General features: G+C 31.4%; 2 protein-coding genes across 2 annotated transcripts in view; both read left to right on the top strand.

The window, feature by feature from the left end:
• Positions 1-27,215, top strand: part of LOC132927065 (protein gooseberry-like) — a 64,301-nt gene that overhangs the window by 30,078 nt on the left and 7,008 nt on the right. The window contains exons 4-6 of the mRNA XM_060991513.1: positions 9,780-9,920; positions 16,620-16,946; positions 25,808-26,025. Of these exons, the coding sequence (XP_060847496.1) occupies positions 9,780-9,920; positions 16,620-16,946; positions 25,808-26,025 (686 nt within the window). The remainder of the gene's footprint in view (positions 1-9,779; positions 9,921-16,619; positions 16,947-25,807; positions 26,026-27,215) is intronic.
• Positions 591-1,619, top strand: LOC132923801 (uncharacterized). Its single transcript, XM_060987773.1, has one exon. It carries the CDS (start codon positions 591-593, stop codon positions 1,554-1,556), a length of 966 nt encoding a protein of 321 aa, XP_060843756.1. The 3' UTR covers positions 1,557-1,619.

Raw genomic sequence — 27,215 nt, 5'->3', positions numbered from 1 at the left:
TATTTATGATTTTTTTTATTTCTCAAGACAAAAGACTAACGCGTAACATGTGAAACCTGTTCACATGTACAGCACGATAGGCGCAATAATAAGGACAAACGATTTGGATGGAAACCACCGGGAATCGGTATTATATAGATCACGAATTAAATATGTATAATATGGTATAATATATAGGTACCTATAAAGTAAAATAGTTAGATTATTAGCTTAATAATCAATAAAATAATATTATGGATTTGTCAAACTTTGTACTCAACCAATATTACCATTTTTCTAATATTTTTCTACTAATTATAATATTTGTTATTATTTATATATTTTATAATAAAAATATATATATTTTTTTAATTGAAAAATAATATCCTGTTGGCTAAATTTAAAATTAATAAAATTTATAGCGACTGAGTGTTAGTCTAATTGCAGCTATATGATTAAATACAGATCAATTTGTTGAATTTTTCGGTTTGATCTACAGTACCTATACTTTTTAATTAATTAGAAAAACTGTTTTTAATTCATCTATAACCTTAACGTACTTGTTTATTTCATCGTTCCTCCGTTTGCACGTGCACTTTTCTCATTGTATCATGAAATCAGAGCGGATACGTGGTACAACCGAATCATCGTTGTCGGAATTAAGCGGGTCATCCGTCTGCTCGAAATCCAATCGTGGTGTTTCGCGAAAAGCGACGAGTTTCGATTTAACGACGTGTGGTGGCGACGGCCCGAATTCCACAGAAACGTCAAACGAAATAGACCGGCACGCTGAGAAATCGCCCGCGGCCCAAACGAACCCACGGCGGTCGATCGATGACAACGTCAAATCCGAAAAACAGTCGGAAAACGCCTCGTTGAATGAAATGAACGGCAAAATGTATCTGATCGACAAGTTGTTGGGTTGCGAAGATCACTCGAAAACGAAATGTTCCATTGACGACCAGCTGCGGTCAACCGATGTGATGGTCGAGAACGATTCGGGATTCGATCGTTACGACGTAGAGGACTCTCAAAGTTTCAGCGGCGACCACCGTGACGGCGACACCGGATCGTTCTCGTCGTCTTGGCTGCTGGGCGCCGGCGATATAATTTCCGGTGGCCGTTATTTGTTCCCGGAAAAATTGGCCGGGACGGTAGCGGTAAAATTCAAAGGCCGGAAGAGGCACGGCCGTAAAAAAACGCTAGCGCGGCGGCAAGGGCGGTCAGAACGTCCGAAAAGCAGTCGGGGCTTGGAGAACGGAAACCCGTCAGAAGGACTGCCGTTGTCGCCACAGTTAATCGGGTTTGGCGAAGATTGCGGTAAGTATTTCGCGAATTCCTCCGCAGCGCCCAGCCGGCGAAAGAGGGAACAGCAGATCAAAGACGTATACGCGGCGACTGCGGGCGAAAACACTCGGGCGCCGGTGGCGATTGCCGGGCGGACGACCGACCGCAGTCACGAAGCGTCGTCTTTCATTAATCGCAAAATGAGGAGCCGAGAAATCACGCGCGTTAACAAAATAATCGCCGACAAGATATTGAATGTCCGGACGACCATACCGAAAACCAAAAAATAATCGATTACCGCACCTGCGAACGCACATCGTCATCATCATCATCATCGTCATTATCATCGCCCCGTTCGTTGAGTGCTTATTATTACTATACTATTATATTATAATGCGTGTGTGCTGCGGTATACTGTTTTTTCACCGGTATAAGATTTACGAAATATATTATGCATAAATATATTATATTTTATTCTTTTCGGCATAATGATAATAATAATAATAATAAATACCACGTGATATCGTATGTCACTTAAACTCATATTAGGTACCTATATGCGCCGTGTATATATAATCTATATACATATATATATATATACATATATAAATGAGTCTGAGCTAGAGATTGGCGAATATTACGCGTATATGACGTCGGAGACAATGTATAAGATCCAGCCGTGTTCGATTTCGTCGTCCAGGCTTCGTGCATTCGATGTCTTGTGCACGAGTCTGCAGTATCTTATAACCAAGTGTTTTCACGCAAAAACGAGCAAAAAAGCCTTCTTTGCTTAATCCTTTACGGCTCTCTCTCTCTCTCTCTCTCTCTCTCTCTATACAGAATGTACCAGGAGTATTAAACAAATATATATAGTAACATTTGTAATGCAAGTTTGTTAATTAGTCTTATTGTTACAACTTATATATATATATATATATATATAAATGTATTATAATATATCATATTAGTATAATTATTATGTACTTAAATTGTATATAATATATGATTAAAATATATATGTGTGTGCTTGCGAGTACACGTCATATTATAATAAAATAAATGTTGAGTAGGGCCGCTAAAACACATCATATGTAGGTACTTGCAGCTACAGTGTTTTGTTATTAACAATTAGATAGCCAGATAGATATATCAAAATATATAGAGCTTAATCCGGAAGTTCTATTGGCTATTTCTAAAAGATTGTTTTAGCATCACCTATATGCGTAAACAATTTATAAAATCTTCAATGACTGGCTTATATGCCGACATTATGTATACCATGATAAAATATTTATGCGTTAAGTATCTACTTGATATATGATTTATTAAATAGGGACGTCACTGTAGGTCCCCAGCTAGGTCATGCGAATACTGAAAAAAGTATCTTTTACTATGCACTATTTCACCCTATTTAAGGTCAGCGGTCTATAGATAAAGAAAAGTCGCGTGATGGTGGTTTAGATTTTAAAACATAGTTATATCTTTAGAATACTTAAAATATATTGGATCGTAGACATAATATAATAACGCTTAAATTGAAACATACAAACTAGTAATAATAATAATAATAGATAATGTTTAAAATAATACATATAAAATTATACGAGTATAGAAGTGACAGTATTAGATTAGAATTAAAAATGATATCTTTCACGTTTCCCATCATCAAATATGAACAGTGCAATGGGTTGTATATTAAGTGATGTTCATTAGTTATATGACTTATATGCGATTTAATCATGATTGACACATGAAAAAAACCTAATCCAATAAAACTGGGCTATTTTTCTCACTTCTTCCCCTAAATTCATAGATAGGTACATACGAGTACATTCAAAACAGTAATAAATAGGACATCGGGAAGTCCATAAACTAACTATATATACTATATATTATTGGTCTGAAAACTCTAAAACCACCAAAAAAATAAGGTGTTCGCGCGTGCTCCAAAAGCTTATAAATTACTTAAACATTCTCGAAACCCGTTATAGGTAATTTTTTTTCAAAAACACTTATTCAAGTCTATTAAACTATTAAAGCTATCTTATTGAGCTAATAGATAAGCTCATAAATAATTTGAAAAATATTTTAATAATCATCACCATTACCATACCATATTATTATAATTAATACTATATACACTTGAAAATAATAACTATGTTTGACATAGTTTAAATACGTAATACATTGTAAAAAAAAAATTATATTGAAACAATAAATATTACTTTCTTATATTACATAAAGTTATAAAGTCCGCACATATTTTAACCATATATTACATATATTATTATACATAATAACGATTTTAATTTCAATTTATTTAATTAATAATTTTATTTTAGTTGACAGACTTAATAAATTACTAATATTAAAGAGGTTAACACTTTACGTACATATATTATTATCACTTAATTTCTTATATTATATCCACACTGCAGTCATATTATATATCTAATAATATATAGTAAAATATCACAATAAAAAAATGCAAAACTGAATTTTTGTTAATCCCTTGAGAATATATTTTTTTACGTATATACTATATTCTGTTGTATAGACGTACCGTTGTCACGCATTTCAAATACCTAACTATATATAAGTTGTATAACGTATTATAAATGCGCGTTTCGTGCTCGCTCGTCGTTGGACGCGTTCGGCGGGAGTGTCAAAGGTCTGCCCGCGTGCACGCTAATAAAAATACATAGCATCCATTATAATAATGATAATGATAATAATAATGACGATGATAATATTAATAATAATAATAATATATTCGACAAAAGTTTGGGGCCATTGTTGTTGCAAAGCCAACCGACCGTGGCTTCGTTATACGTGTGCGAGTGACCGTGCGTGCGGGCGCGCACAAGCGTCGGGACGCACGTTATAATATTATTGCGTAATGGCGTATAGAGGTACCCGCCGCTTGTGCATACACGCACACACGAGCGCGCGCGCGCCGCTGCCGCCACCGGTAGGCGTATATTACGTACGCGGCCGGACGAGCAAGCGGCGGCGGCGGCGGCGGCGACCGAAGTCGACGGCACGTAACCGCAAAGCGGCGGATGGCGGCCACTACGGTGACTGCGGACGACGACGACGACGACGGCGACACGGCCGCCGGTCACAACAACGCGAGTGAGACCCGTCGCCATGGATACGTCCGAGCGGCCGCGCAATAACAACAATAACATTATTATTATACTATTATAATATTATAATATTATAAATACGTACAAACGAGCGCGCTCGCGCGCACCCATATGGCTCTCTCTCTATATATGTATATAACCTAGCCGCCGCGAACCCCTTTCGCGCAGCACACCCACCCACACACTAGTCGCACGCACGCACGCACGCCGCCGGTCACCCCTCCGCCGCCCCCCGACGACCCGGTCGCATGCTCGATGCTTTCCTGCATGGCTGCCCCCGAGCCCCGAAGGCCAGTGGTCGTCGCGTATATATAACGTATGATTATTATTATTATATACTGTCCTTTTTAGTTGTAAACAAACGCGAATATGTACGAGCCCATCTATATACGTATATTATATACCACTGCTATGCCCTCCCCCTCGTCGTCCCTCGTCCACCGAGCACACCATTAGCCCTGCGCTTACATACGCGATTATTAGAATATTGTTATATACATATATTATAATAGCCACCCGCCGCCGCGCGCGCTTACACGTCCCACGGGCGCCGCATACATTTCAGTAGCGGCCGGCGTGATATACGCCGCGGGTATATTATTATTATATTATTATCGTCATCACCGCTCGTTTACACGCGTTATATTATTACGACGGGTAGTGCGCGGCAGGCAGGTAGGACGAGATAATGTTTTAACGACCGCCGTAGATCAATCGTGTTGTCGTGTCTTTCCACACACACGCGCACGCGCACGTGAAATCAATTTTATTCGAACTCGTGAGGTGCTAAATTAATATAGGACGTCCGATATAAAATATTAATATTATAATATATTGTTCTGTGATGCGGAAGATAGTAGTAGGTACGCAAAAGTATTAAAAGCTATATACCGCAGATTACTGCACAATATAAACCAATACAACTGGACGTAGGGGACGTATATTATTATAATACCTATATAACGTGTACGGTATGACTCCGAAGATGTGTTCAGTGTCCTCCGAAAACAGCGATATAATAATATAATATTAAAAAATATATATCTTTTAAACGTATAAGACACTCATTATTTTGAAAACCACATATATTATATATTATTTACCTATTAATTTGTTTTTATAAAAATAGATTATTGATCAAAACTTAAAACTAATAGGAGACGTTTGACTCGTCACATATTATGTAGAAAACGAACATCAAGCATTACTCCTTATTCGTTGCAAAAAATGGAACGATATTTCTAAATTCGTACACAATTTAACTCGTACCTAATGATAATTATTATGGCTCGGATTTGAAAGCAATATAGATGATTATTTGGAATCTCTTATATGATAATATAAAATGATAATCCTTGTTCATAATAATCGCATTGTTGTACATCAATTTAAAAACTATTTGTAAATCAGGATAATTATTTATACATGATTATGCGGTATGCATAGCGGCAACCAATAACTGGTGGACGTTGATAGGTAATTTTTGATATATGAATAAAAATATTTTATATGTCTACGTTTTTCTAGAAAAAAAAACGTTAGAGAAAATAAATGTTTTTGTCAACATATAACCAATAAAATCCATAGAAAACCACGATAATTTGATACAATTTTTAGGTTCAGTTTTTTCACATTTTACATAATATATAAAAGGAGTTTTTCTGCAATTTCGAGTTGTTCTTTCGATCATTTATTTGCCTCGAATTCTGAACCCTAAAAACAATTATACATGCTATATATTCGTATCCACTAACCCCGACCACAAGCCTGTCAGCTCGTATTGCGCGCGCAGCAGATATTCGCATAACTACATAACTATAATGCTTCTATAACGCACGACCGCGCACCCCCGCAAATCGCATCACAATGATAATGGTAATATTATAATCGACGCGAATAATCGACTTGGCGGAGTGTACTGTAACGTCGCATTATGCAAGGTACGTGGGGATGAGGCACAGGCACAGAATATACATAGATACCTACCTATATTGTGTAGCGCAATATAACATTATTATACATGTATACGCAATACGCGCGCGTAATTGGACGCCCGAAGGGACACACACACCGATCGGCAGAATATTACGCGCGGACGGCCGACGCGTCGTATACGCGATATTATTATTATTAGTCGCGTCTTAATAATAATAATAATAATATATAATATTATGCGCACGAAGTCGTCGGCTCCCACGTTGAAAATTGCACCCTCCCCCCCACCAGTTAATTTTTTTCGCGTGATTTTCGCTCACCCGCTGACGCAGCAAGGCGCCATAGGTATCGGAAAGTCGTTATTTATGTGTGTATATATATTATAATATTATGTATACCTATTACCTATAGGTATACCTGTATTATATTATAATATGTATTATTATGCTGCGCAGCATCTCTGCCGCCGCCACCGCTGCGGGTGCACAATATATAATACACCTGCGGCAAAAACATCGGGTTCGTTTACTGAATTATTATTCATCCTCGAGATGTAGTATCGAGTATCTCCCGTTCAGCGTCTCGTGCGACTCCTCAATAAACTGTGTGCACTTGGAGGGTTCCTATAGTGTTATGACGTTATCATTATATTGGCTTGCGCGAAATATTGGGGCAAGCGTACACCCATCACGAGTATCGCGGATTTTACAAATTTCGCGGCACAAAATCTCAAAAATATAACGAGCTCACAAGAGGGAAAGAAAAACTACATAGATGTTTTTTTACGTCAAAATATTTATAATTTACAATAGTGCGACGTTTCACCTGCACGCGGTCTTATAATATACGTACAAACGTATAACATGGAAAATTTACGTTACGTTCAGCAGAACTAATTTTACGTTTTTAGTTGAAATATTAGTGTACTCTGGTCAATTACCAACCTTAAAGGTAAAAAAAATTATTAGTATTTATACAATGTTTGTTTTTACGTTGTTTTAATTTTTAAGTTAAGTTTTTTAGCTTTAAGTATCTATGTGAACTGTGAATCGTATTACAATACTTAAAAGTATTAATATCATAAAAAACCAACATATTCAAACAAAGATAATGTTCTTACCTTTAACTTATATGGTATGTAATTGGTCAGTTACTCTAATAGTAAAGCTAACAAAGTAACGAAATAAAATTAGTTCTGCTCAACACAAATTTCGTATGTAGTACATTTGTAATATGCAGACAACACACAAAGGTGTGACGTAGTCATCTTGATTTTTCTAATGCAACATAATTGTTATGAATCATAACTCATAGGTTCTTAGAATCAATTATATTTTTAAATAAATTGAAGATATTATTATTATTTTTTGTGGTATGAATTAGAAAATTTATAAAATAAAAAAGTTCCACTGCATGTATGATTATAATTCCGTGATTTAAAAAAAGTTAATCTACCTTCTTAACTTTCTATAGTCTACGATCTTCGTTGACTGCAAAATTAATATGTTATTCTAATTGATTTAGTAAGTTATATAATATGAGTATATTTTATTAATAAATTAAAAATATTAATTCCTATTAATGTTATTAATAATTGTAAACGTTATTTTTTATATAATACTATTTTATCAGAAAACGACAAAAACTATAATAGTATTATTATTACTACTTATTAAATTATTTTTAATTGTACACATACACAATAATTAAAAGTAACACTTCCAAAACGTTTTTAAATATTAACATGATTATTTTTAAACCAATTATTAAAAACGGGTATGATGTTATTTCAACATTAAATTAAGCTAGTTAAGTTCTTAGGTTAATGGTTAATTAGATAATTAACTACCTATACTTCTGTTAAAATGCTTTAATAATCAATTTTTTTTCCTAGTCTAAACTTTTTAACCAGTTAAAATGCCCACCTCTGACGATACCTACTTATTATTGTACCAATTTTTAACTATTATTACACATTCGTTATAGTATAGTTGCACGTGGTACATAATATTGACGCACTATTTCATGAATCCATATGGCTTCACGAGTATAATATTATATGTGCAATGTGAATGCGAACCATTGACATAGGTACACAATATCACGACAAACGGTCTGTTAAATTTAAACTGTTCATTAAAATTATATAACACACACATATATATATATATATAATATATATACTATAATAAATAGATAATAAGAAAAAAAAACTTATTACTCGTTCGTTTTTTTTTTTTTTTTTATGGAATGAGATTCAGAATCGCATTATATGATTTCAAAACATATCTCGGTGTCGGCTTTCATTTACAATATATTATGTGACGTGTGTGTGTGTGTGTGTGTACGCGCGGGCATTTTTTTTACACTCTAAAGCGCATTGATGGTTTTCTACGTCACAGTGATTTCAGAGAGCGCGCGATTCTACTTCAGCGTTATCGAATTTCGCTGCAAACGGTAGCCTTCTATGTAACCACCGGAGGAGCTGACATTTTTGTCCGGAGCTTAACATATGTTCGTGTGCAACGATCATGATTTGCGTTTTGTACTGTTGTCCCATACGCATATATAAATCATAAAATAATTTAATATATCTTATATATACCTACACGACTGCTTGTGGATATTTAAAATGGTAATGGCAATGAGTTATTGAACATATTATAATATTATAATCAAAATATATACCTACCGTTTTATTTTTTTTATTTTTTATTTATTTATAACTATAATTGTGTCACAATCATAACATTACAAATAATATTACGTAGTTATGGACGTAATATATATAAGGTGTAACAAGACTATTTGACAAACTTCGATTACAAATGTTACTATATTTATTAAATAAATCCGTTATACCCTGTGTATATAGACATTTTTTTTTATTCTACCTTTCACATCAAACATTGTGTTTGAACTTAAATACGTGATTACGATAATTAATTATTATAACATTTATAATACAATAAGTAGAAATCGGTTTTAATAAGCTATAGAAAAATTGAAATTATTTAAAAATGATTTTGTTGTAAACGATTTTTATATTTTCTTTTTGTACAATTAATTAATATTTAAATGACAGAAAAATATAATAATGTATATAAACGTATAGTGTATACGAAATAGCAGCCGTACAATTTAAATATAAACACAGATATTACTATGCTAGCTGCTATAATTAATTTAAATTTTATATTATTTTCAAAGTTATTTATATAGTTGTAGGTATTGGCTTGAAGTCTTGTACTTTTAAATTATTACGTATTTGCAATAAAGTATGTTGTAAGAACATTATCGAACGCAATTCAATAAATATAATTTAAACGTTTATTATTTTTGTTATATTGAAAATGTTTTAAATGTTTAACTATGATATCAAATTAAATTATGTTCGTTTTTTGACCTCTCATTGTTGATTATCTACAGGGACCCTAAGACCTCCCGGTTTGATTGGTGGAAGCAAACCCAAGGTTGCCACCCCAGCAGTCGTATCGAAAATTGAATTCTACAAACGAGAAAATCCAACGATATTCGCGTGGGAAATTCGCGAAAAGCTCATATCTGAAGGTAATAATATTATCGTATTATGTATAAGCTTATAATATAATATATTAACTATTTAATCGAGCTTAAAATTAATATAAGTCTCTTGTGGTTCATATAAATGGTTAGTTGATATATATCAATATACTTTTATTATTTTTTTATGTTTATTTAGATTATTATTTTAATAATCAAACGATTATAGGTATAGGTGAATAGGTGACGACGTAGGTGACTAAAACACAGTTACTATAATTATTACACAAATATAAACAGCTACTTTAATAATAATTTATTCGGGTCTTTAAGAAAACGTATACCTAATTATCAGTTAGCAGTTAGCACAGAAGATAGGTACGTTTCTTTTAATCAAACTATATGATATAAATGATAGATTGAGAAATTGAAGCCATAACAATTATATTAAAATAATAATACATACCAGTATCTACTTACAAGCTTTAACATTCACGATTATATTTGATACTCGTATAATTTTTAAAATATTTTTAATTGATCATTTTTTGTTATAATATAAATACTAACTCTTCTAGCGATCACTATAAGAATTGCTAAACACAAACAAGTATAAGTACCTATTTATATGGGTTTATTTACATAAAAATGTATTCAAATATGTTTTACACTTGGTAGGTACTTTCATTTAACTCGAATACTAAAATATTTTTTTTTTACAATAATTACACCTACAGACCAAAAGAGTAAAAATAAGAAGAGCACCAGACTAAAAATGAACCATCCTATTGTTAATTGCTATTTTGTCTGCGCCTATTCACGTACTTAATTTGAACCTCTTGTTAATAGTTTTAAATGTATACAAAACTACTAACACAGTTTTATACGTTTCATAAAGATGAATTTAAAGTAGTCGTACTCGTATGTATGTAACTCAAAAATAATATTGAAACTATTTTATTTAAAATTTACTACACACATACAGTTATCTTACATAAAAAATGAACTTAATATGTTAAATTAATTTTAATATAACTATAACTTAAGTTGGATTCATTTTTAATCAGTTATTCCAATATTATCTAGTTTTTTTGTGCGTAATTTAAAATATTAAATTACAATGATTCGATCTCGAACTTGACACACACACACATTTTAGGTGCATTATAGATACTATTTATCTTATAGTATCTTACGTTATCTTATAGAAATATTTCAAAAGTAGATTGAACGGAAAATATATTGTTATTACTTATTATAGGTACCTACATACACGTTAGACGTAAAATGTGAAGACATTATTAAAATATAAATGGTATAGGCAATAGAGTATGCAGTGTACTTACCTATACACAACTCAACGATAAATCGAAACAAATATGTATTGTAAAACATGGCGTTTATTATAACGTTGAAAAGAGAACAAATCAACTGCATGATTTATGAACGTTTGCGACCTACGTGTTTACGTGCATTCGCATTTGTCGACATTATTATTATATTAGCGGTCCGCAGACGTGTCACGATCGTCGAACGATATCATAGATGTTTAGGCACATAATATGTCCATAATCTAAGTATATTATTATATTATACCTGCCTATCTATATATAATAATAATATTGTATATTATTATTGTATATTTCTATAGTATGGTGTACCTACGTGACTCGCCAAGTCGACGTTTATCTTACGTTCACGTTGTTTCGTAACGAATCATTGAAACATATTATCGTTTTTAAAAACGACATCACACAGACGCAGGTTCGTAATTAAATTGGTCATGGGGATCATTGGGTGTTCGGCGTGTGTACAGCAATAGTATACGTACCCATATATACGTGTGTACGCGTTGTACATTGTACGCCTCCGACGGTAATTCGACGTGGGCTTGAAGGCGCATTTCTATCTCCTTTTCATCGTAATATTTTCTTTTACACATGGACTATGGACACATCGTGTACTCGGCAATAGTTGATGTGAATGTGTGTGTGTGTATATGTCATTTATACACAGAATACTTGTGTATAGTGGTTGTTCAACATTTATATTGTATTATTATTATTATTATTATTATTATTATTATTACCACTATTATTGTCGTCATCATTATCGCAGTCGTCAAATCGATCGGCGACGACAAATATATATAACAACGGGTAACGAATTTATCTTTTCCATTTTACCAATTATATGACGGCATAAAAGGATTATGTTTTTCGTGTGAACCGAACAGAATGAAAATTATTATATTGTGGTGTGCCGTGTGTCAGTCACGTCAGCGAACAAGCTACTTCTTGGGTGCTGCCGGTCGGAAAACGTTCACCTGAATGGATTTGAATCGTCAAAATCTTTTCTCGTCTCACTCGCTCAAACACTATTTCTCTCTTTCTCTCTCTCTTTTTCAATTGTGCTCGTTCGGTCCATTTCCTAATGACCGGGAGAATTATGAAAATGTAATAAGTATTACACGCTATATAATATATATATATTAAAAATAACGATAAATTGTGGATCAAAGAGAGATCGAGTTAGTGAAAATCCGATCGATTTGGTTTTAGCGACAACGGTGTAATAATATTTCTAATTTCTTATCTCTTTTAATCAGGTAAATTTTCACGTGACTATTATAATACCACAATTATCACAAAAACCACACTCTATATTACATGTTTAAAATGTTAATCAAAACAAATATATTAGTGTATAACAAAAAATTTAAATCATTAAATTAAGTTTCTTAAACATAATAAATACGAGAAACGATATTATGGTCACCAGATAATGATTATAGAATCAATATATATTGTTAGTAATTAAAATATATTTATCAATTATTTGTATATTTACTTACAAAATATAAATCGTAGTATTTATCTACAAATGGTATTCATCTATACCAAATAATAAAAGTTGCCGAAAAAAAGAACAAAATTAAAAAACTGAAATCCTTTAATACTTATACCGGTTTCACAACAACTGTCTCTTAAAATACAAATATTATTTCGGCTGTTTGGATAATGTCATACAATATTGTTTCCATTTTGTATTTCATATTTTTTACCGACTTTTAGGGAAAAAAAAATATTTCTGTTTTGTCAGTTTAATACACCAGTATAAAGTTGGTTACATACCCGTGTAAAGAAATTTGTTAATTTTACTAGGTATAGAAAATAATGTTGATTATTTATAATAATAATTTCGTATCTTTTATCAGTAATTTGTTTATTCTTGTTATTATTCTGGCAATTTCGTAAGATTTTTTTTAATAACTGTCAAAATAAATTTAAAAAACAGAACTTAAAATCTATTATAATATTACTTATCTTATTTGTAATATTTAATTAGTAATAACCATAAAACATTATAATAAACATTTACAAATATAATAAATATGAGATATTCCACGTATATACATATGTAAACTGTTGTTTATATAATTGTATTATATTCCAAACTTTTATTAGATTTTACTAGTAATGAAAGTGTTAAATTCAATCATGTATCTACCAACCTACCCTATCATTATATACAAAATATGATTCTGAGCAAAGATGTCCTGTCAACCTATACATTAATCAGTTTATTTAATAATGTATTGATATGATTGCTATTGGAATAATTTATTAATTAGTATTACCATAGGTTGATTTAAAACATTGAATTTATTTTATTATTAGTCAAAATAATAATAATAATAATATATATTTATACCATCATATTCGATTATTATTATTTACCTACATTTATTTTTGATTCAATACTACTTTACCGTAAATAGGTGCATATACTTTATAGTATAAATCTATGAATAAATAATATCTTCAAACCAATTTACATATTTTAAAAATGTCGTACCGTATACTAAAATTCATAATATGAGTAAAAGTTTTAAGTCCCCATAAAGAATATTTTTAAATTATTATAAACAAAATAATTAACAACGTTAAAATATGCAATTTCGTCTAAATTTGAATAAATATTTTTTAGGTATTTTTGCTTCAAGTATACAATATTCTTGAGGAATATTACATACAATTTTCAAATTATAGGCATGCATATCAAAAATTTATGACATTTTAACTAAAAAATAATTTGAAAATCTTAACGATTTTGACGGAGTTTGTTAAGATTCTATATAACTTAAATACAATTTTATGGTCAGGTTCAACTTTTTTTTATTTCTATAAATAACAACTTATGAGTAACCTTATATTAAATTTCAAGGAATTCTTTTGTTATTTAAATGTTGTTATATATTTATACTATCCAGTTATATATATTTTAACATGTATTATGTGTGTACTGGTTAAGTATAATACTATGTTATAGACACCTGTTATTCAATTTACCGTCACGCCTTTTCTGTCATCACAAATCTATATATTTTAATTTATTTATTACACCTACTTAACTGATTAATAATTCATTATTGATTCATCAACATAGCCAGTATTTGAAGTTAGGTTTAAAATATTGGGAAAATAGTATTTTCATTAAACTTGGAAAAATCAAATAAATTGACATATTGTGACATATTGAGTATTGACATACGGAATATTAGACTATAAATATGTCAATATTAATTGATAATAATAATAATAATATTATTTCATGCCTATAGAAACATTGATCTTTAGATGTTTACTTATAAATACAGAAACAATCTATAAGAATATAAATACCAAAATACACTTTAAATATATTAGTAAAATAAATATAAGACAAGTAATTACATTTTTATTAGCCACGTAGGTACCTATTTAATTTATCGTGATCTGTAGATATCTAGTTATTTATTATTAAAAATGTGTATTTGCAATGAAATATTGGTTTCAAATATATATATGATATATTTCTTTATTTGACGAATTTCAAATAATGTTTGAAAATATTGATGATAGAAACATCAAAATTGTAATGAAGACTTGCAATTATGCAAACCGTTAATAAACGGTAAAATGAAAATGTATAACTACTATATGATGATATTATAGATTTAAGTAAACATACAATTATAGGAATTCTTGGTATAAATGTGGAAAGTGGTCATTATAATAATAAATATTCTTTAGAAATTATTTGCTTATGAATTTATTTTGAAATATACATAATTTATGTAAATATTCATATATTTTATTATTTTATCATTTTCGTTTTTTAGAGTTTTTTTTTACTTTTAAGAATGAAATCATACATTTTCAATTCAATATTTCTAAATGAAAATTTTTCTGAATATTCCTATTTCCTACTTATAAAAAAGCATATTATAAGTAGTAATAATTGCTTAAAGCTTGATGAGCGGAATGTTATGGCACTGATTTAAACTTTAAATAGACGCCAATATCAATATTTATAACAAATCAGCTAATCGATGAATTCGACTTTTATACATCCAAATTCTCGAAAAATAAAATAAAGAAAAATATTTTTAAAAAAATAGCAATAAAAAATAGAATTCATTTTTTGTTATGAGTTTAAAATGTATAACAGAAATAGCTAGGTATATTTATACCAACACTTAACATTTTTAGTGATTATTACTGTTCAGCGTTCACTGTCGAAAGAATATTATCACCCATCTTATGATTTATTAACACTCCACGACAATAATACGCATAACATATTATCATTATATTATACGAAATCATTTAGATCGTGTGTGGGATCGATGCGGTGGCACATGTCAACCTAAACAATAGTATACCTATGTTGCGTATTACGTCGGCACATTATATTATAGGTACATACACCTGTAATGCGAAGGGAATAATTTGACTACCTATATATAGACAGTTGTTGAGCAGAATATAGATAGGTATATACGTAGATAAAATAATATGTAGGACATATCTACTCGAGTTGCACGACTGCAGCAGTCGGTTCCAAACATCTATGCTCAAGTGTTCCTTTGTGAGAGGCCCATCCTGAATATACAACCGATGCGTTTGGTCGGCATAAAATATTCCAAACCTAGTAATTTCAAACGCTGGCTGTAGTCGAAAAATAAAATTTACAAAATATTTTTAAAAATAATATTATATGTATATAAAAAAAAATATATATAAATAAATAAATATTTTAAGAAAATAAAACTCCTATACTAAATATTACCTATTTAATATGAATTTCAAAGAGGTTAACGAATATGGAGTAGTATACATACTTTTTGAGAATTTGAGCAGCTTACGCATTCTAAGAAATGAGAATATTCCAAGCCATTTGTGTATTTACAACTGCCCGTTTTAATTTAGAACTCAACCATAATGGTTAGAAGTGCCCCTTAGCGCGAGCTCTGCGACGGTGGTCACATCTCCTTATAATGGCTACAACATAGGGAAAAACAAATGAAATATATTCACTATCGTTTTTCCCTTTCGATAATTTTTTAAATGCCACTTCAACAATCGGAAAACGAAACACAAAGAGCGTATCGATAGTTAATCAAACAATGAACCGGTAAAAATGTTTTCTTCACGAAATCGCACATTATTACTAACTTAAGATTGAAATTATTAAAATAAAAAATAAACATATTTATCTGATAATAATATTCTAACTGTATATATTATGTAAATGTGGTATGACCGACTTGGACATGGACCCACTTGAGAAAAGTTCGTGGACCACCGGTTGAGTACCTACCACTGACGTACACTATATACGTATATCGTGTACATGGTTTCAGGATAATAAATAATATTATTATCGTTTGTCTGACTGGAGATGTTTTGTGCATGTTCGCAGGAGTGTGCACGAACGGCACGGCGCCATCGGTGAGCAGCATTAACCGGATACTGAGGAACAGGGCGGCGGAGAGGGCTGCGGCCGAGTTCGCCAGGGCTGCCGGGTACGGTCTGTACCAGGTGTCGCACCCGTACGCGTCGTTCCCGTGGCCGCCGCACCCGCACGGCATGTGGCCGGGTGTGGCCGCGGCTGTCTCGTCGTCCGGCGGACTTCCGTTGCACCACGGGCCAGGCGCGTCCAACAAGGCCACGCCACTGCAGCACATGATCAACGCCCATCAGCCTTGCGGCGTCATGTCGTCCAGAGATCTCATGCCCAGGCTCATAGGTGAGTGATGCGCCCTTTCTGTATATTATAATATGCCATATAGACCTTATTGCGCTATAGTTGACTGGCAGGTGATGCCGATAGACCTATGAGGACGTGTGGAGATTTTACCTTTGTAGGGCCTTTACTGTTGGTGGTTTTATTTTTTTTTATGAATCGTATTAAAAACAAATGCGATTATACGTCATAGTCTACAGAAGAAATAGTTCGGCACTGTTTTTTATTGATAAACACAAAAATGTCTCTTCTTCTTTTTTATTTAAATATTGCCGTTTTTTACACCATGGTGTATAGTTTCCTTCTGAGTCCGTGGAACGATGATGATTGCGGAACGAATCACTTTAAATTACAACTTTATATACTCTTTATAAACTATCGCTGGTTTATTAATTTATGGTCTATTGTCGATATTTAAGTTGCTTTTGTGTGGTGTAATAATTATTATGTTTTAACGTAATTTTAAGACATAGTCAAATATGTTATATGCGCTCGCTGGGAAGGGTCCAAATTTCATGATACTCGATTGGCATAATTTTTTTGAAAGTATTTACTCAATAAAGTATAGTCATATCTATATCATCACAACTCACAACAGATATTAACGTCTAGAAAATACCAGGGTTTTCGTATATAAGTACGAGATCATACTTGTAGATGGATGGGGAGATTAAGAGTTTGATTATCTACCCGTGAAAATGTATTCTGAGTACTACCTATTTTAGGTAATGGCATATACTATATTATCACGAATTACTAAATTAGTTATCGTCTACTCAATCCATTAGTATCGTTTAATTGTTATTAACATTTTTTATTTTTACTTTCGATGCAAATTTACTATCGAGTCCTTGCTAAGATTAATTTAACCATAAAGTATGATAACGACCGAGTTGGTACCTATATAAAAGAGCGGTGGCTTAATCGTTTTCACAGCCTCACTGTTATATAATTTCTAGATTCACCCATGTTTTGTTCATTGAATATGATGCCTACTACTTTTTTGTAGTGTAAAATTTAGAAGATCCTGCATTAATTGTTATTTACCGCATGTTTAAAATATATATCTATAGGTATATAGGTATTATAATATACGTAATGCACGTGGTCACAATATATTAGGCGGAACTCGGCATCGATTCCGAGGGGGGAGGATAAAAATGAATTGTGGTTTAGGAACCCAACGTTTGCTTCCCCCACGCCCACAATGTATTTCCTTCCGCACAATAACCAAAAACTTTCATTTTTAAGATAAAAGTAAAACCAAAATATTCATAGTGAAATTGCCAAATATATCCGTGGTAAAGCGTAGTCATATTATATTAGGCGGAACTCGGCATTGATTTCAAGGGGGAGGGCAAAAATGAATTGTGGTTTACGGACCCAACCTCTGCCTCTCCCCACTTACACAATTCATTTCCTTCCGCACAATGACCAAATACTTTCATTTTTAAAATAAAAGTAAAAACAAAAAATGTATAACAAAAATGACGAAAGTATTCAAATTTAGTTAAGAAGGTTCGAAAATCCTACAACGTTCAGTATCCACCGATATTCGTTATAATATATTATATCGTTTATATTATTTTTCTGTTATAATAAACGATAATAAACGTTAAATATTTTCATACTTTGACATTACCGGAGAATATAATGAGGAAGTGATTTGTATTAACCGTATTATACTAAAAAAATATGCGCTGTTTTTTAATATTTAGATTGGATATTGATAAATTATGTTTGTATTGACATTAGAATAAAAAGGACAAGGAATTAATTTCGGAATAAAATCTGAATAAAATATAATATATATATTTAAAAAGTGAATTATTAATTTTCATTAAGTGAAATCAAAAAATAAAATTAATTTAATTTAAACTGTATTGTATTATTATTGTATTATACAATACTTTAAATTGGTGATCACTTTCAATTTATTTTTTCAATAGTGATAAGAAAAGCATTAATTTACTCAACTTATCTCGCTTAATGCTATATATTTATTAACAAATATCAATATAAGCGTTTAATTTTTGACGCATTTTGTCAATTAATTTCTATCTTATGCGACATTATGAGAGAGTGGTACAATTTTATACGATATGAAACATTTTGATAATACTATTGAACATTGCGTTATATGAAAAGAAATCGAAAGTTATTGTCAAAATGAATTTAATATATTTTATTATTTTTAATCTTATTATTTTTTACTTATTAAATAATTAACTTTTTCATGCTATTTCGCTATTTGTTCTTATGCCTAGACTTTTTCACCGGATTTTTTCCATGAACTTTACATTATCTTTTTCCCAATTATAACATAACACTATATCAATATTCTTACGATTATGTTTTGATAATAATGCGTTTTATGAAATCATAACGATACTTTTGTAATAATTACTGTTGTAATTAATACCCATACTCCTGGGTTTGAATTTAAAATCCGATAACAATGAAAAGGTGGAACTTATACACATTACGTCCTGTTATTTGTCATCAATATATCCGTTGTAGCTATAGCTTACATAATACATAACGGGGGAATTATTTCAATCACTTGTTATATAGTAGTAGATATTATAGTGAGTTTTCTAACGATCTTGTAGTCTTTTACAAATAAATTGTAACAACAATGACCTGCAGGTATCGACCTTTTAAAATTTAAATATTTTACAATTGTTTTCATAAATATGTATAAACTAAAATAAGTTTTGTCAGTTTTCATTTAAAATCATCATTTCGATCGGTAAAATCTACTTTTGGTACAGTTATTGACTTATCGTATACAAAATTATAATAATGTCAGTGCTCTGCAGCTTTTGCATTACGTATAACCAAAAATAAAATACTCTCGCTGATTTTTCGTTTGCATTGGGTTTGCATTTTATTGTTGGGAAATCATACACGTGGTACTAAATAATGGCGTAAGTTGCATGTTTGCGGGTCACTATCGCATTATAGTAATCGTCAATAATAAAATATAATAATAATAACTACACTGTTGCATCCGATCGTGCAAATGAATACTGCATACAAGACCACGGCACATCGTAGGTACATTTATATTATATTATGTATGTAATAAGTATAAAACGTGTCTCGCGTCTGCAAGTATATATAATATTATACGCAGTGGTTCAAAAGGTGGTTCGTGCAACCGGTTGTTGACAAATTGAACGATTGCGGCGGGCAATTCAAGTATCTTTGAAATCCTACGGAGAAGAAAAAAATTCGTTTCGATTTACCTATCGTACGTGTTTTTACGTCGTTTTACAGCGCGGCACGAGTGAACCTATATATATATATATATTCATTTAAACAATATTATTACTATGGATGCGCTTTGCGAGATTACGTGTCAATCGTATAAAACGACAAAATGTACTATAAAGCTCTGAATTCTGCAAGCTCTGAGTATTATTCTTGTACCGAATATATTTATTACGTCTTATGAAATTCGATCGAAATTGGTAAATAATTAACCGTGTAAATGGTTGATTTATTTGTAATTATTCGAATTGTCGCCGTCATCGTTTAACTATAATACAAGTTACTTTATCAATATTCAATATTATTCATATTATTCCACTCCACGATTTATGATTATCATATTATATTGCAAATCTATTAAAAATAAATAATTCGTTATACGACATATTGGGTTCGACTAGCAGCCGCCGTGATATTTAGCCTATCACTGCAGGGCGATAGATAGCGATTTTCATCCTGAAAATCACTAATATAAGGAAACCCGTGAAGCAGTAGCTGATTTATCATCTGTGTGTTATAGTAATAAACACAACGAAATCGTATCTGTTGAAATTCCCATGAATAATAAAATCAGAAAATACCAGAAATGTTAGAATAACTTAAAAAAATAAAATAAAAAATACAATATTAATTAAATGCATGAATGATCATGAAAGAATCGTCCACCGTCTAGAATACCATCTGGATTTTAAACCAGTTTTCTACTCGGCATAATTCAATCTATTTTAATCTTTTTTTTTCTTACCATAAAATATAAATCCTCAGCTGATTTGAAATTAAAACCACGCGATTTTCAAAACTGTAATTCCATTAAAAACGAATTAGTCCACAATTGTATCATATTATGTATTATTTAAAAGTGCATAATTTAATCCGGCAAACTGGTTTCAAACATTCAAAATATTGTATTTAATTCACCATACTATGAACAGTATGAACGGCTCTACAATTAAATAGTCATTCATCGTGACTTATAATATTATACACAATAACCAGTTAATTATCTTATTAAAATTAATTTTAGATAATATATTATGAGATCCATTTCGTAATGTGTATAATGTATTAATGTTTTTCCTAATTAATTATTACACCATTCAAGTAATACAATTCGATTATAGTTTTTGTGTTCAATTAATATATTATTATACGTATTAATATTGCACGCTTTAATAGTTTAAAAAAAAAATATAAGCTATTTGTACATGATATTATTATAATTTTAAAACACTCGTAGTTCCTACTGTTTTTCCGGTAATGGATAATTAAATATTAATTAGGCGTAATTCTATACTATAATTTAAAGGTTAGGAAAGGTTAGTATTCGCAATTATTTGTGGTAGGTAATAATTTAGATCGAATAATACGAACCGGCTTATTATAATTTATTGTAAAAGTTTGAATATTTATTAATAGCTTAATGAAATATATTTTTTTAATTAGATATTATGACAGATCAATAGCTGACCCTATTGTACATGATTATATACCTAGGCCGTTTTAGTGACTGATTCGTGACGAAAAAAACTTGTTGATATTGTAACGTGGCCAGAGGGTGACTAGTTAAATACAAGATATCCAGGTAGAGCCGTGGGACCGTGCAGTAGATATAATTACCGTAGCCGGGAGCAGTCCGATATAAGGCTCTTAAATGCATTTAAATTACTAAAACTTAATTTAAGTTATTATTTGATTTTATTGCCTACTAAATACTTACAAATTAAGTAAATAGAGTTTTACAAGGTCGATAAGGTAGTTGTATCGAAGTCGTACGGAGTTCAGTAATATAAAATATGCCTATATGTCTTAAATGTGTACATTGAACTAACATTGTTCTTACATTGTGTGTTTACGATAGGCCTTATAGTTAATTGTGTGTGAATATATTATTGTATCGGTCAGTAGATAATCGTATTGTGATGCCTGTAATATATGTACGTAATTCAGAGTGAATAATATATACATATACATATAAGTGTCATGTAACATAATAGTTATAGTATACTCGACAGTCATAACACATACATATACGTATATAGCGTACTATTGCACTATAAATGTACTGGGGGTGATTTTTTTTTTTAGACAATACGTTTTTATAGATGTATGGGATCGTTTGTACGTATTGTCGTTTAGGATAAATAAATAAAATAGTAAATTTCTGTTTTAATTTTTTTTTTTTTTTTAAAGCGTGTATATATGGTTATTCAACATTATTTAAAACGTCCTCTATTGAAAATGAGTCATCCTGACACTCGTAAGTCATCATTATCAATTCATTCAGTTCTAACCAATTTCAGTTTTTTTATTCGATTTGTATCCATTTTTACCATCCTTAAAAAATGTGCACTTACTCCTTTCCCTTCGAGTTTTGACGAGAAATAGAATCTTCAATCCGAGTGACGCAACAACTTCATTTTGGCACTCGGAGTCTGGATTGTATACAATGCTTGTTTTTTTTGGCTTAAATGTAATAGCTTGATAAGTAAATGGTTTTAGGTGAATTTCTGCACGTAGAAAGTAACACTAAAAATGTAAACGGCAATTTTACGAAGAAAGAAGTAATAAATATAGTTGGAAATTTATTTAGTGTATTTATAGTTGTATCTACTGACTACTTTTAAATTTTAATATTATGGTCATAGATAATCTTATAAGGTATAAAAAACAAAAATTTATAATAAATAATAATATATTATAAATAAACCGGTTTAACTATAGAGCGTTTGAACTTACTTGTTTACATAAGACAACTCCACTTACACTTACATTTAGATCGCCATCGAAAACTTACTTGTGTATGTTTCATAGCGCTGATATACATGTGTGCTTGTAGAGCCACATTAAGTTTATTCTTATATTGTTAGGTTCCAGACAGTGGTGTTTAATTTTTCGCGGGTAGACATCCTATAGTTTGGGTTCATAGATCTACTTCCTTTTGGGAACTCCGTAAATACTTAGCTAGAGTACTGGACTCCCAGAGGCAAATGCATTTTTAGCGTACTTTGATATTTAAACTGTGCTGTATATTTGTCTAACATAACATGAAAAAAACATTAAAATATTTGATAATAAAATGATTCAAACAAACATGCAGTGATACGATAATAATATATGGTTTTATTATATAATATTATAATATATTGTTTAATGAGTGAAACCTCTGATCATGGACGCCCTTTCCCCACCATTAATTTAGCGGATACTCTTGAATTTTCCGGAAATAAAATACACGTGAGAACATAACCACATTTGAATTCCCTTTTATAGTTTCCGGCGTTTCCGCCATAAAGGATTTCCACTGCAATACTATTTTTCTAAACAGATTATATACGTATTTTATAGTATGTATTTCATATTATCTAATAAATACACGATTGAGGCGATACACTGCAGTCGCAATAGGGTGGTACTTTTACGTTACAATTTTTGTGCGATTTCGATTCATTAATTTTTAATCTGTTCAAGTTGAAAAATAATCATATTATATAACCAATTCAATTAAAATACTCGTATGGGTCTCGAGGGACGGCTCTATGTTTCGTCTATTCAAATAGTATATAGTATGTTATGCACTAACATCTATTGACACTACGGATCTCCCTGATTTTTCAACAAAACGATACGGCAATCGATTATCATAATATCCTGCTATTATGCAAATGCGCACAAATACGTTCAATTTGTATTACACACGTATATTTAGGTACTCGGTCACGGAATATAATATATATCGATAAACGGGCGCTTGCATACACTACTGCATATTATTATACGCATTATAATAATATATATTTTTGCATTCGTACTTTCTGCATAGTATAACGTGTACAATATTATAGTAGCGCCGATCGGTTCACACGCCGACCTGTTATGCTCGCTATATGTGTATACTTACCTATATAATCTATAGCGTATTAAACGAGAGCCTGTGGGTAATATTATTATGTAATGACAATAATATCATAATATTGCATGTTATACGCATTATACCGCTGACGGTACGTAAACAATATTCTGCAGTCTATATATATATAATATTATAATATTACATTATTATTATTATTATTATTATACTATCTCGGCAGTATCTGTTCCCGCGCGCGAGTTCCTCGACGACGATTTGCATTAGCGTTTCCAATTACGCGCGCGCACACCCGGTCGTCGGCCGATTATAATATAAAATATATATATATATATATATATATGCATATAAATATTATAAATTATATTATATTAAGTAGGTTAGCGTCTGCGCGTTAAAATTACACGTATATAAACACGTCCAGGACGCCGCATTAACGTAGTGCGTGCAGTAAACATCACGTGTGAGCGTAATAATATTATATAGCAATAATAATATAATACATGCGTATAATAATGGCATGGCTGCTAAGCGGTGTACGTAGGTAGGTAGGTATATATATGTATATTATATCCGATGTAGGTGCCGTGCAATTTCAATTATATATATATATATATATTATATACGAATAAAATAAAAGGAAACGTTGTGCAGGGTACCTGCGTTTTACAATTATATTTAATTTAATATATAATAACGATAATTATAATACTGCAAATATTATTATTATTATTATGTTGTGTTCCACCTACCTATAATAATAATACATATAGGTGTACGCGTTTAAATGACACGAAAAGCGTGTTTCTCGTATTTTTTCTCCCCTTTTGTTTTTACTCCAAAACTCTTTTGCGCGAAACACTGCCGTTGCATTCATCCCGGAACACGCGGTGGTTCGTGCAGCGCAAAACGATAACGATAATAATACGACTAATCAAATTGCACTTCCTGCCGCGTGTATACATAATATTGTTGTCGTCATTCGAGTCGGCCTATAATTATTATGTAATACAAACTCGGCCCTTATTATTAGTGCGAATTATACCCGCAAGTATAAGACATAAGTGCCTGTTAAAAACGCGTCTAGTCTAGTGACACAAGCGCCGACGATAATCTAATGTAATAGCATCGATAATTCACATAAAAAATTATTCTAGTCCTAATCTCAAAACGTCTACCCCGGATCTGATCACTAGATATAATGCATCATATAAAATAGCGTATAGTATTAAATTAGTAACTCATCAACCGTCTCGATCGCCATTTGTCAATGTCCTACATTATTTCACGTATTTTTGGATATTTTCAAGTCAAATTCAACCGGTTTTATAATTTGTTGTGATATTATATAATATGGTCACTTTAATCAAAAAACTGTGTATAAAAACTTATGAAAATAAGTCGTGTTTTTAAAATAACGTTACTTCCCTCCAAAAAAGCTTTTACAACAAAATCTCCGAGTATAACTAATTGATCACCATTGGTTATTTATTTAGAATTTCTTGTAAGGATGCTGGGTCTCATTGAAAAGTATCGTGTCCTGTGTGAGGGCCCCCGGGGTCATGAGTACTTATGATTTATGATGTTATTACCATACAACGTTAGTCACGAAAAGCCTGTCAGTTTTTTCGTATTAAAATAGTATTATATAATATATATCCACCACTATAATAACTTAAATAATTATGTTAGCGTTTCTGACCGTTTCCATTCTTTTGCATAGGCGACGGATCCGGAGGCGTCGACGGTTGCAAAGATGACATGGAAAGCGTAGGCAGCGGCAGCGGTTCCGAGCAACCAAAGTTCAGGCGCAACCGGACCACGTTCAGTCCGGACCAACTCGACGAATTGGAAAAGGAGTTCGACAAGAGCCACTATCCGTGCGTGAGCACTCGCGAACGGCTAGCTGCCAAGACCAGTTTGTCCGAAGCCAGAGTCCAAGTAAGTCGACTCAATATACTGTATTTGTTATAGTATATTATATAAATAAGAATACCCGTGTGGCCGTGTAGGTATAGAGACGAGTATGTATATACAGAGTGATCACAAAGTACGGCTCATCCTATTTTTCTTTAATTATTCAGTTATTTCACATTAGAATTTTTATAAATATACTATAAGATCATATATAATATGTTCAATTCTTGAATTTTTTTTATACCATTTAAGAAGTCCCTGATTAAATTTATTATCAAATAAAATAATTGGAGTTTGCAATATGGATGCTTGTTTAATCACCACAGAATACCAAATTATAACTAAGTATACCTACATATATTATATAATTAATATGTTCACATAATTCGAACTATAACTAAAAGTGTACACGACGTGCGCGATAAGTCATAACCGCAAGGCCGTGAACTATTATAATACATTCGTGTGTGATTTTTTTTTTATTTCATGATGTATGAACTCATAGTTCCATCAATCGAGTTCGGGCGTAATACGTTTCGCATAGCTCATTTAATGCGTGTGTGAAAATGTATTTTGCATATTTTTGCATATTTTAAATTTTAAGCGCATACAATATACCGACTGCATATTTTGTGTATTTAAATAATTGATTGTTTTTAATTTTTTTTTTTTAACAAACTTGCAGTCGTGATTAGCCTCTAGAGTTATTTAAAAAATATATACGTATATCTTTAGTGAATTTGATAATAGTTTGACTTTTTTTTGAAAATAGAATATGTTTTAGATTATATACTAGCTAGTACTGCAAATAATGATTACAACTATTTAATGAGACCACTCAAAAATCCGTTTTCTTCGTCTTAAAGACATAATATATAAGTTATAACCGTTACATAAAATGCCGTTGGATTAGATCTATCCGTCACCAATTTTCATTCACGACGATGAAGAATTAAAAAACATATAGATAGACCATTAATCAAAAATTCTTCATTATTTTTCGAAATATTAAGGTGGACCGGCCACATAGAGACAAAAAAATTAAAACTAAATTATGTTTTTCTATTTTTAAAAAAACAGCACAATCAAAAAAGATCAAATCACCGTATAGACGTACTAGCTATAGCAGGGGTGGCCGAACCGCGCGTCATAGACTTTTGTGGCTTGCTAGCCGCTTATCGTATATAACATTTTTACAAAAAAAATATCATTAA

The sequence above is a fragment of the Rhopalosiphum padi genome, chromosome 3 (assembly GCF_020882245.1).
Source record: "Rhopalosiphum padi isolate XX-2018 chromosome 3, ASM2088224v1, whole genome shotgun sequence".
Classification (NCBI taxonomy): domain Eukaryota; kingdom Metazoa; phylum Arthropoda; class Insecta; order Hemiptera; family Aphididae; genus Rhopalosiphum; species Rhopalosiphum padi.
The sequence above is the reverse complement of the archived record's forward strand: the minus strand, read 5'-3'. Positions and strand labels throughout refer to the sequence as shown.